Genomic DNA, 13,586 nt, shown 5'->3' with positions numbered 1-13,586 from the left:
TAAAATCAAGTACAGATTCACAAATTAGCTTAAATGTTACTAGTACACAAAAATGGTGGAAAGAGGTAAATCGAATGAGTCGTTTTAACTCACCATTAGAACATTTGTTTGGTTTTTTACTGTGTGAATGGTAAGTTGCAGACTTGTGGGGTAAATAGCAAGGAATTACAGGTTAAGGGTACCTGTGTTTTTTCTGAGGAAGTAAAATGGGAGAACAAAGAGAATTAGACAAAGGGAAAGATTTCACAAGGGATGGAGAATAACAGCAATAACAGAAAGAGTAAAAAAACTGACCTTTTTCGGGTAGGGAAGATGGTGAAATGTCGCTATCGCCATCGCCCCCATTATACCGAGTGTACCCATTGCAGCTCTGTAGTTCCACTACCTATGTACAGATTAGGGGGACCAAAACCAAGATAATGTTACTTATCTTTAGTAAAATTGATCAAATTTTGATGCAATTTGACTTATGGGTGAAATATGAGGAAAAATGCAATTTAGGTAATGAATTTATTGAGGAAAAGATTTACTAAAATTTCAATCATTTTGAGTACTATAATGTGCATGTTATCCTACAAGAAAAGATTAAGAGTGAATACGACGAGTTCATGCTCTTATTATCTTTAGAAAAATTTATCAAATTTTGATGCAATTTGACTTATGGGGTGAAATACCAGGAAAATTGCAATTTAGGTAATGAATTTATTGAGGAAAAGATATACTAAATTTCAATGATGTGCATGTTATCCTACAAGAAAAGATTAATAGTAAATACGACGAGTTCATGCTAAAAACACCAACTTAAAAGAAAGATGAAACAGAAACAATAGCAGGAAATCAAAGATAAGATAGTTTTGCAAAGTGATTGAATTTCTTTTGTTGTTTTGGTAAGTTACCTTTCAAGGGTTCTTTTGCAATGTCCACCTAAACATGGAACAAACACCTTATAATTGTTTGCGAGTTGCGACACGTATTTTCTGCACAGAAGTTCAGGAACTTTCAGAATTTGAAAGTGATATTAAGATGCTTTCAAAGAAATCAGGAAAAGGAAATTACCTAATTGTATAATTTTTTTTCAAAAAAATCAATCCCTTTTGTAGTAATTGAATCCTGCATATCCATGTTGTTGTGGTAATAGCTCTTCCACTTCAACCCGGGCACTAGAGCAGCTTATACTTTTCCTGATTCTGCCTCGGCTGATAGACTCTACCTCTGCTAGAAACACGCCGTAAACTGGCCTATGATCCGAGAACCTAGATTCTCCACGCACGTAGGATAGTTGACGGACGCCTCTCCCATACCAGAGGATCCGATCACACCTAACCAAATGGCTAAATATCAGATGCTAAAATCTTCATATAGTTGCATACTTATTTGCATTTATCAAATGTCTTTTGGACATTATTTTAATTATCTAATGTAACAGACTTCTTGTTAGGCTCTGTTTGGTAGGGTGTAAAACATTTTCTAGGGTGTAAACATTTCCCCCTTACCTCCCGCTCCCTTCTTCCCCTCAATTTTCACCACCTTCTCCCATTTTCCTTTAAGGAACCAAACAAAGGAAAACTAGTTTGGAATTGTGTTAATGTTTTCCATGGAAAATCACTTTGCACTGAGAACGTTTTACACCATACCAAACGGAGCCTTTAATGTTTTTAGGTTTCATAAGGCACATATCAACATCAATAGAATTCTACAATATTGAACATAGGTATAAAGATTTACCATGCAGGTGTTCTTCGCTTCTCTTTTTGACTAGTATCAGCACCTGCATATCTATCCGAATTATGGGAATACTTGTATGTAGGTGGGAAGTATATCCTCCCTTCACTCCATCCTTCAAAAACACGCCCCTGTCTCTGCTCAATTCGCAGCTGCAAACACAAACACAAACACATGAATATACAGACATAATACTTTTCAGAATACTGCAATTTAAATAAATTCAGACAGAACAGAAGATTTCCGGTTCAGAAACATGCCTGATCATTCTGTAACAGAGCTTTCCAGTTTCTCATCTCAACGAGAGCCTTGGCAGAACGGTAGGATAATGCAATCCGATAATTCAAATCCCCAAGCCAAATAACTCGACTGCAATGAAACTCAACATTCAAAGTATGTCACAGGTTTGGCCAAAGAGCTTTTATTTGTAAAATTTATGAAATAATGCAAGAGTAACAATAGACTTAATTAAGAAGAGGTCTTACTCATGGTCCAAAATATACTGAGGGGAATTCTCATCGCCCGTGCCAGGAACCCTAGGAAATCTAGTCTTTCTAAGTATTTCCATTACATCAGAATTTCTTCTTAGCTCATCACCCTCCTTTTGTCCCGAAGTTAGATGGCTACAAACGAAGCAAAAGCTCGTTTGGTGCAAAGACATGCTAATTGAAATTGAACCCTGCAAAAATCATAAACCAGTTCCAATATCAGTTGAGTTGGTGCAAAGACATAAAAGGGAAACTTTTCACAAGAAAAATTCAAGTACCTTGTTCCCGAGATAGCCCATGAGTCCTCTTCCTACACACGACACTTTCATATTCCGAACATCATCTCTTAAATCACTCCTTACCCAAATGGTGAGAAAAATTCCCACCATTTGCTTGCTTGCAACCAAACAGTACCTAGACTGACCTCTTTGTTTTTCAGTCTCTTCCCCGGGATTAGACCCATTGTAGAACGACATGGGTGAGCAATGTGGAACAACGGGTGACTCATTCGTGTTTTCATCATCTGAGGAACACCATTTGGTGTAATTAGGGTCATAGTCACTAGCCCTGTATCCGGACATAACTCGGTCACAAACACTATATCTTCTATCAAGCCGCGGTTGGGGGTCCAACATATCATTATCCACTCTCATGCTACGGCTAAGCGACTGAAACGACCGCCTATGGAAAAATGAGGCGGCCTTTTGCCTCGTTGTTGATCCCTCAAAATCGGCGTCTAATTCTACAATAGGATCAGGGATTGGTGAAGGTGTTTGATAGTAACCATTAGAACCAGGAAGAGTGTTTAGGGTTCTTCTAATTAATGCTAGCCATTTTTTAGCAGGACCATTGTCTTCTGTACCCAAAACATTACCAGCATTTAGAGGAACAATTTCTTGAAAGCTGGAAAACCAGATTAAACAAACAATAAGATTCAACTTTTACAACACAGGAATTTTTGCAAATTTTTAAACAAACTCAATTTGAAGTTTGAAGATGAAAAATCTCACCCAAGAACATAAATGTCAGCAGGTGGTGATGTGTGTAGCCAATCTTCAAGATTCAACTGATTAGGTGGAGATTTTCCTGCCACATTCCATGTAGCTACAAAGATCCTACATCCCATTACCAAAATTGAAGAACATTCAACACTAATTCTCGAAAAATCGAAAAATTAAAACCAATAAATCCAATAATACCATCAATTTGGTGAAGAATTTGGGTCTAACCTATAATTTTCAACATCAGTGACTTGAGATTTTTCTAAATCAACCTTAATTCGCCGAGCCCGGTCAGAACTCCTCCTACATGATCTTTCTGATAGAAACAAGGATTATAACAAAAAGCATAAGAACAGGAGTAATTATTATGAGATTAAAGCAGAAGTTTGAATGGAATAAAAGCAATTCTTGGGAAGAAAAAATTGGAGGATATATGGAAATTCAAAAATGTAGGGTGGTCCAAAAAGCCAATATAATCATATAATGTGATTGATACTGAACCTGTCTTGCTTTTCTTGAGTGTGCATGCTTCTCTCTGTGTGTAATTGTTTCTCCAATCTTCATCACAACCTGAAAAAAGAGTCATAAAATCAAAACAAATTTTAAGTTGCTCAAAAGCAATAGTAGTAGTATTCTTGCACTCAACTTCTGAAATTAAACAACAACCCCATTTCTTAGCCCCAAAGTAGAGGGAAAAAGAGGGATGTAAAAGGGGGAAAATGGTGGGACTTAGTTAGGGATCTTTAACTGTCAAAAATGAGCTCATATATGACACAATAAAACCAGAAAGAAATAGCTGAATAAAACAGTTTTGATTCAGAAATTACTGCAAAAGGAGCTGATTTGCACAGTCTACAAGAATGTGAAAAACAGAACAAATTGAAAATCATACATAAATTTAGTTTAACATTGTAATAAAGGGTGTTAATTGGGGGTTTAATTGAAGAAGAAAGTGGGTAAAAATTTCACCTTCATAGAAGACATCATCATCCGCATGAAATTCTTCAGCTTTACTCTTGATGTTCAACCATTTCTTTACCAATGTCTTTGGCCATGAAAGCTTCATTTTTTGCAACAAAAAAATTAAAAATCATAAATCTTTTCTTCCAAAATGAAAGAATGGGCATTTCTTGAATAAGCACACACAAACACACCTTGTTCTTTTTGGAGCTCCCATCTGTCATTGTTTTCAGTACTTCATACAGGAAGGACAATCCGTCAATCCCCACAGTCCCACACCCTTATTTTATGGGGCACTTAATTTCACAATTAATTTGTGCAACAAATTTGCACAAATTTAATTAAAAAAAAAAAAGAAAAAGAAGAAGAAATGTGCAATATTCCCAACAGTAGATTGATGAATAGGATCAAATCTACACTCCCAAACCAATGATTAAAACTTCTAAACCAGAAATGTGAAAAAAAAAAGAACAAGAAAAAATTGATTTTCCCCCTTTAAATGGTAAGGAGAAACTAGAAAGAAATTAAAGAAAATACAAGATTGTAAGCAAATTGGTTTCTGGGTTTTGAACAAGGAGGCAAAATGAACAGAACCCAGTTAGGAATTTTGTTCATTCAACACATTGAATATAATTTGAAGCTCACAGGAAAATGGGGGAAAAAACAGGGGAAGCCAAATGAGAGGGAAACATAGCAAAAGACAAATGAAGGGGAAGAAAGAGAGGGATTGAGACAGTCAAGTAAACACAAAAGTAGTCGTATTGTGTAGATTAGTATGTTTTTTGGAGTATGACAATGAGATTCTGAGAGAAGAAAGAAGAAGAAGAAGACAATGTGGGGGACATAAATAAAGAGAGGAGGAAATAGAGAGAGAAAGAAGGAATGGGTTATTGTAATCTCACCTCTTCTTATGCTAGTTATGAGCAAGGCAAAGTATTGAGAGAATAAAGTGCAGCAATAGAAGAGGGGTCAGTGATTCAGGGGGAGTAGTAGAACTACTGTTTTTTAGTTTTATTAGAGGTTAGAGAAACTCGTATTCGCTCGAGGTCCCGTGCATGTACCGATTTTATGAAATTATTTGATTAATTTTTTTAATACTTTTATAATATATTTGATTGAAATATTTCTCTTAAAGTTATTAAATATTTATATAATCATCACACGATGTATGCAAGTTTGATACGCTAATTTGACCAAAATATTCGATATACTAATATATTGAATTGACCAAAATGTTGAGTAAATATATTTTCCACTATTAATATACTAACGATTCAACTAAAATATTAACAAAAAATATTTTTAGCAAAATTGGTACGGAGTATCATATAACATACGAGAGAGAAGCTCGTGTCAGTTCGAGGTCCGTGCATGTACGGATTTTATGAAATTATTTGATCAATTTTTTCAATATTCTGTAATATATTTCACTGAAATATTTATGTTACTGCAAAACTAAGTATGCAACTTTGATATGCTAATTTGACCAAAATAATCGATATGCTAATATATTGATTTGACCAAAATATTGACTAAATATACTTTCCACTATTAATATAATAATGTTTCGACTAAAATATTGACAAAATAAATTTTAACAAATAATTAGATTACCTCGCCAAAGGCGGTGGAAACTCCTCGTAGTAGAACCAAAAAAAAAAAGGTATGTGGCATACGGATTATATCATTTCCATGAGCTATAAACAAATAAGTACGTAGTACGGAGTATATTTTTTCCATACATAAATCGTTAATAAAAAAAGATAAAAATTTTAAAAAATTAAATGAAATTAAGATTCTTTTAGGAAAATGGTTTTGGACAGAGATGTTTTACACAAGAAAGTGACACATAATAGATGTTATTTCTAATGTCTGTTTTAGTATAATGTACTCCGTAATAGATTTTAAAAAACTCAGCTTGTTATAAAGGAAAGTTAAATAATTATATACTCTACCATGTACGTAATCGTGAAATCGTGATCACATACCAAAAGAAACACAAACTAGTATAAAATGTATAATACGGGAATATTGAGATTATTTTTCTATGTTTATTTGTAGTAATATGCCATTTTGTAAACATTCACATTACAAAGTGACAAAATTCTTTCCATTTCACAAAATTTTGACTATGAAATATGAGTTTTTTTAATGGAAAAATTACTCGTATTACGTTAATAGTATAAAAAATCGTTTTTTAAAACCATTTGAAGAATTCCAACCTAAATGCTGAAATCATAGGAGAACTATTTGATGGTTAAGGGGCCAAAAGTCCAACAATATAATAACGGATACAATTAATGAGGTTTTGGCCTAGTAATTCATACTGAGAGTTTGTGCACGTTATGAATCAGGTTCGAACCCCCGCCCTATATAATAAACGGTACACGCGTACACCTATAATAGAGGGTACACCATCTTTAAAAAAATTACCAATAAAATTAATCAAATCTATTTGAGTAATCAACTGCTAACAATTGGTTTAATGATAAATTAAGTGTACTGGTAATCTAATCACCAAATCTTGACCTACTCAACCTATTCCACAAAGGCACATACCATAATACGGATTAGTACTCTAAGCTAGTTTGATCAAACACCCTGGCATTGTCTTTTTCTCATCTTGGTTTTCCTAATCATGAGTGAGATGAACAATTAAAATAGATTTAGTACTAAGGATTCCTACGTCCGAAACTAAGACTCTGTTCTATTTATCTTATGTTTAGTGTTTATTACGGAGTAGATCAGACTAGAAAAATCAGATCATACTAGAAAAAATTTCGCCTGGTAAAAATAATAAAATACTTATAGAAAACATTCAGATTAGATCATACCAGATAAGACCAAAAATTAAAAAAAGCAGGCCATATCAGATGAAGAGAACATAGCCTAAATCGTCATGTTATTGACCTCTAATATTTTATATTTTTTTTTTTGAGAAGGAAAGAAAAATCGGGTTAAACTCTGAGAGGGTCAACCTAAGGCTGCGTTCTATTCACCTGATTTCCACTTATTTTTCCTTAACTGAACTTATCTGAACTTATCTGAACTTAACTGAACTTATCTGAACTTATCTGAACTTATTAGAACTTATCAAAACTTATTTTAGTTATAAATTGTACTTGGCCAACTTTATTTTATCTGAACTTATCTTATCTGAACTTATCTGAACTTATCTGAACTTAACTGAACTTATCTGAACTTATTTTTCCTGAAATAAGTGGAAATAAGGTGAACAGAACAGGGCCTAAATCATTATTGCGGATGATCGGTCTGTAATAAGGTCTTAAAGACACGACATATTCATGTTAAAATAGTTATGTAATATGTTCATTAACAACTAACTTAGTTAATTAAATTTTTAATAGGTGATACCTAAAACTTGAGATCGAATATCGGCTACATAAATTTGGTATTTAATTCAGCAAACTCTTTTGAAATTTGACGAGAGAGTAAATGTGATTTAAGTGCTAGTAGTAGTACACCTTTAGACAAATTTGGCCAAGATTTTATGAAGCAGCTGTTGTCGTAATTAATTTGTTTGTTACCCAATATTTGAAGCATGCCACAATTTAGTTAAAACAAAAGCTTCAAATTAAATTTATTATATTTATATGTAATACTTACTTTAATAAAAGCCTACAAACAGGTTGAGTTAGCTAGCAGTACGTGAACTTTTGCAAGGGTAAAAATAGCAGGGAAATGATCTTGTACTCTTGTGAGTTGTAGTTATATATATTCGAACCAAACAACCCGTTTACCACCTCTATTTATTACATTTTAAACTCGTGAAATCTGAAGAGTGTTAATCGATGATATTAAAGTTAATTAAATGTAGTCAAATATCGGACATTGAGATCAAGTGCATGAAAGAGCCCTTTGTTAACAAAGATAAACCAGTTTAATAATTTGATGATGTACTTAAGATGTACACTTATCCATAATTCTGATTAGATTATCATTAGATAATTGAAACTATTACTTAATCCTTTCCAATTAAAAATATTACTTTTATTATTTTAAGGGTAATGATATATGCAGCTCTTAAGGTTACAAATAATCATTTAATAGTACCTAAATTGGAATCAGTTTAAAAATGCATGACAAAATCATGCGTCAACTAGTATAATTAATGTTTAGTATAAGTAATTGTTTCTATTTTTAGTCTCTTATATGTAACTCTTAGGACTGCATATATCATTTTCCTTATTTTATATAGTAAGCCCCTTTAATTAATATATTTATACAAGGTGAATAGTACACCCTACATCGTGGAAATGATCAGCAATGTGCAAATTCACTATTTTCTAAAATCATGAACTTCATTGTAAATGCAATTTCTTCATGTTCTGCGTTTCACCAGTTGAGTAATCAAGATAAAAACAGTACCCATTTCCAAATTTTTCCCTTGAAATTAATGTCAAACTCAAAGAGAATTGATTGTTTTACCTTTTGGGAGTGCTAACAGCCACATCTACTTTCTCTTTAACTCATATTTTTGGGGTCTTTGGACTTTGAGAACGCTTCGTAACACGCGAGATAACACAAACCCGAACCCTGTAATTTCTTACATACACTCGAGTAACATCTCGAAACTAGTACCGCCCAAAACAAAATCTTAAAATACTTCTTGTATTTAAGAATCCGAAGTCAATGATCGACTTCATATTTTTCAGGACACGAGACATCTAAAACTTGACCTTAAGAGGCTTCAATATTTTGGGGGTCTCGGTCTTTGGATATTGAGAACACTTTGTAAAACACGAGATAACACAAACCTAAATCCTGCAATTTCTTACATACACTCGACTAACATCTAAAAACTAGTACCGCTTAAGAAAAAATCTTGAAATATTTCATACTCCGTATATATTTAAGAATACAGAGTCAATGATCGACTTCATTTTTCAAAATACACGAAACATCTAAAACTCGATCCTGAAGTGTACTTAAGAATAGTTGCAATCGAGTGTATAACAAATGTATTGAACGTATCTAAACAAACATTGTCATTGAATGAAGTAGATTCAAGGAATATTTTCTTAAGGGTTCCAACTTTTATGGGACATGCCTATCCTAAAACCTTTCAATTGTTACTTTATACAAGAACAAAATATGTTACCAATAAGAATGTTAACCCTATTTTTGACTCAAACTTAGAGTTATGTCTAGTCTACCAAAGGCAAATCTCCCCATTTCAAGATTTTGGCTTTTTTTAGAGGATTTGGCTAAAGTGATTATGCATGGATTAGTCTAAAGTATCCTCCTAATAACATGAAAAGTGTTGTTTAATTACATCCATGCATGTAGGATCTTGCTAGCCCATAAAAGCATCCTTACTTAGGTATAGACTAGACCCCTTCACAACACAATAAAGTACACTTTTGTAATTTAATTATTATACTAATTAAACCATGTTTAGATCTTGGATTAGGCACTAAATTAAACAAGTGCCAATTATAACCTTTGAAGGTACTAAATCACATGTGGGCCCCACAAATACATGACAAGATGGGGTTGTGTAGTCTAATGTAATTGCCTATTGGCACTCTATTAAGGATGCTAATTATATAATTAAGGAAAACAAAGTGATTTCTTGGACTAAGTTCACTAATCAATTTGAGTAATAGTAAAACACATGGTGCATGTGGGAGACTGTATTGATTCTGTAAACTTGGTCTCTAATTTTTCATTGTTCTAGGTTTTTAGCAATCGAGTATTTGTCTCAGCTTGTGACTTCTCTTAAGCACATTTTACTAGTAAACTTCAAATTAAACCAATTAACATTGAGCTAATTTGAGTCCCAATCTAGAGTTATAAACTAAACCTAGGCCAATGGCACACATTTCATTTTTTTCTGTTTTCAAGACCAGGTACGTCTTTTTAAGGAAAATGTCAAAATGATACAGAGTACATGCAACGTTCATATAAGAATCTAAAGATGAAAATGTTAAAATAAATAAAAAATTTCTATCTTGTAACACTCTTTTCATCTGTTTGCAAGTTGTACTCATAGAGAAACTATACACGCATGTCTCATGCATGTTATTTAGATAGGATAAACTTTTATACTCAGTACGTACTACGGAGTATGTACGTAATACTACCTTTAAACATAATACATATAGAATTAAAGATCCCGCACTTCTACGAGTAGTTTGCTACAATTAATGACCTAAGACTTGTGGGTATACTTTTAGGGAGTGCATTAGATTTATTTACTGGATTATGTTTATCATTTTCCTTTTTAACATAATACTTTAGCACCATATTTATAAAGTCAATGATATGAAATATGAACCCTAAGTTAAAGAGGTCAACCTTAATGAATATTCTGTTTTATGATTAACATTGATGGATATTAGGATACATATGACTGTCCCATCTAAATTGACCTACTAAATAGCTTTACACTTTACAGCTTTAAATTAATAAAATAAATACGGCCATACTACATTAAACACCCAATTTCTCCATCATAAAGGATACCTAACTCTTTAGTCTTTACAATAATCTCCCAATTAAGAGGGATAATTGCTTCCAAGTTTAGAATAAATAATGGTATGATAGTTGTTTCTTTAAATAGAAGCAAATCACCTTAAACATCATTAAAAAAAGCAACAAGATGATTAAAAATGGCCGGACGTCATATTAAACCAACTCCAATTAACTTTTGACCTTCAAAATAATTTTCTTCCAATTGTACTTGTGTTTAAGAGGGAAAAACCCTAAATGTATGAGTAAACTATTTCGTACTACGTAACTTATAATTGAATCCATCTAGCAATTTCTGCCTAATAACGACCCGATGAAGTAATTTCTGCCAAAAGAAGTTCGAATATGATATTCATAAGTTTTAAAATGGTATTCATAAGTTCAAATATGTTCACTACAAGAAATTGTACTATTAACGACGGGAAATCCCGTCGCGAAAGGCCAATAATCGTTGATTAACGACGGGATTTCCTGTCGCGAACCCGTCATAAAAGGGGGCCGTCGTTAATAGAAATTCCGTCGTAAACCCGTCGTAAAGGACATTTGCGACGGTTATTCCCATCGTTGTTTGGTTGTTAGCCCCGTCACAAAAGGCTTTTGCGACGGGATTTTTGACCCGTCGTAATTAGGTTGTCGTTTAAAGATACAAATTCTTGTAGTGGTTACTAAGAATTTCAAAAATGGTACCTATAAGATTAAAAGTGGTACTCATACGTTCAAAAATGGTACCCAGAATTTCAAAAATGGTACTTAGAAATAAAAAATGGTACTCAGAAGTTCAAAAATTATATTTATTCCTCAAATATGGTACTCAAAAATTCCAAAATAATAGTAAAATTACCGCATAGCCCTCATATGTGTTTAGAAACACATCTCTGAGATGAGCCTCTCCGCCCTCATAACGACCCACCACGTCCTATCCTATCCGGCGTATCCGCCCAATAACCAAGTTTATAACTTTATACTATGTAACTCTTGTACGGAGTAGATCATATTGAAAAAAAACACTACTCCCAAACTTGTAACAAAAGAAGAGACAATAAGTACTTGCATAGTTGCATCAAACGCAGAAAAAAAACCACTTCCAGATTTTCGGTATCTCTCTCTCGTAGTATATGTATATGCATATCCTAATTAAACTTTACTATAAGTAGCTAAGGCCATGAATAAAAAGTAGCTAACATCTACTTAAAAAATCACCCCATGAATAAAAAGTAGCTAACATCTACTAAAAAAATCACCCCTAGTTTAAAGAATAAATCCAACATTGAGCACTGTTTATTCTACAGTAAATAGATGCACCAAAGTATTACACATTTACACGGTAAAAATTAACATTTTTTACCAACAATGTTTCACAATTCTATTGTGTACTATGAGGTTTGAATCCCCCTCCCCTTTTGAAATTTGATTGTATGAACAAGAACAAAAATGACTTTAAAGAACAGAGGGACTAGTTTTTTGTAGATAGGATCGTATAATACTATCGAGTAGAATATACTACGTACTTCTTAACCCTCTTTTTTTTTTTTTTTTTGGTAAGGAAAAGAACTCAGGTTAGTCCCTTGAAAAGGGTCAACCTAACTCATCCTTTCAGGTGATAAGGGAGAGGAAATGATCAAACGAAGAGAATTATAGCGATAATTGGAGCAAGTACTCCAATTCACTGCCATAAAACCCGCCGTTTGATTAGCTTCCCGGTAACAATGAGTGATCAAATTATAATCGAAGTTTGATAAGTCCTTTATTTCATCTTTGACAAGTTCCCTTATCTCCTACAGAACCTGTCAAACACGGTTTATGAAATTGATCACCACCTAATTGCCCCCCTCAATTAGGGGCAGATCTTAGTTTGTGCTGGGGTGAGCTTGCCCCCCCCCCGCCGGAAAATTTAATAGTGTATTTTTAGTTATGACCCCCTTAAAATTTGTGTATAATTGTATAATTACATACGGAGTAGTATATTGATTAATTTTTTTCTACCGACCCCCTTGTAAAGCCGTTCAGGATCCGCCGTTCAGGATCCGCTGCTGCCCTCGATAATGAGATATTTGTACCCATCGTCTTTTCTTTTTAATAAGGAAAAGAAATCAAATTAGTCCATCTGAAAAAGTCAACCAAGTACTACGTACATTAGTTAGTGTGGGAGTGTTAATTTCGTATGATAAGAGTAGTCTATAATTTCACCAGATGAATGATGGCGACTTCAGCACCAATAATTTAGAAAGAGTACCAAAACCCAATAAATTCGTGCTAATTATATGAGGTCATGCAGAGGTGATAAGACCAAAAAGTTGAAAAATGGCCCCTCCTAACTCCTAAATAATTGCATAGTTCTTCAGTTTTTAACCAACTTAAATAAGTGTTACATTAGTACGGAGTACTATAATACTCTCAAGTTACAACCTTAATTACAAGGGCTATTCTATTAAGTTCTTTTTAACCATTTCTTGATTGATTTTCCAATCAAATATAAGGGGACAAATAGGAAAAATGAGTAAGATTTTTGGGAAAAAGTTTGAGAATTGAAGGATTTCTGGAAAAATTTGGACCCTGTTTGACAATTAGCGGTTAAATGTGTTCGGTGAATTAGTTGTTAGCTAAATACAGAATATTGAATAAAATGAACATTAAGGATATTGACATAAAACGATGTAGCTTGGTGACTTTTAGACAATAATGGGACAAATTTGTCATTTTACACTTCTTAAAACCTCTAATGCAAAAAGTAGGGATGTCAACCAGCTGATTTCTCCGTGAACAACTCGTGAACAAGCTCGGTCAAAGCTCGATCAAATCTCGTTCGATCATTATTAAATAAATGAGTTTGAACAAAATGTTGAAGCTCGTTCAATAAATGATACTAGCTCGAACTAGGGGTGTTCATGGGTGGTTAACCGTCCCGAAACTTGATTCGGTT

At 33.4% G+C, this 13,586-nt stretch overlaps 1 protein-coding gene across 1 annotated transcript; it reads right to left on the bottom strand.

Annotated features, from left to right (window-relative positions):
* Positions 1 to 294: 294 nt before the first annotated feature.
* Positions 295 to 5,142, bottom strand: LOC110783230 (type I inositol polyphosphate 5-phosphatase 4). The gene is made up of 12 exons (XM_021987544.2): positions 4,366 to 5,142; positions 4,181 to 4,271; positions 3,713 to 3,781; positions 3,440 to 3,527; positions 3,221 to 3,325; positions 2,489 to 3,113; positions 2,208 to 2,401; positions 1,983 to 2,091; positions 1,726 to 1,874; positions 1,057 to 1,319; positions 897 to 977; positions 295 to 385 (listed from the first exon to the last, which is right to left on the bottom strand). Exons 1-10 carry the CDS (start codon positions 4,393 to 4,395, stop codon positions 1,085 to 1,087), a joined length of 1,695 nt encoding a protein of 564 aa, XP_021843236.1. The 5' UTR covers positions 4,396 to 5,142; the 3' UTR covers positions 295 to 385; positions 897 to 977; positions 1,057 to 1,084.
* Positions 5,143 to 13,586: the final 8,444 nt, after the last annotated feature.

Source organism: Spinacia oleracea, chromosome 5, assembly GCF_020520425.1.
Source record: "Spinacia oleracea cultivar Varoflay chromosome 5, BTI_SOV_V1, whole genome shotgun sequence".
Classification (NCBI taxonomy): domain Eukaryota; kingdom Viridiplantae; phylum Streptophyta; class Magnoliopsida; order Caryophyllales; family Amaranthaceae; genus Spinacia; species Spinacia oleracea.
This window is presented reverse-complemented; position numbering and strand designations above follow the sequence as displayed.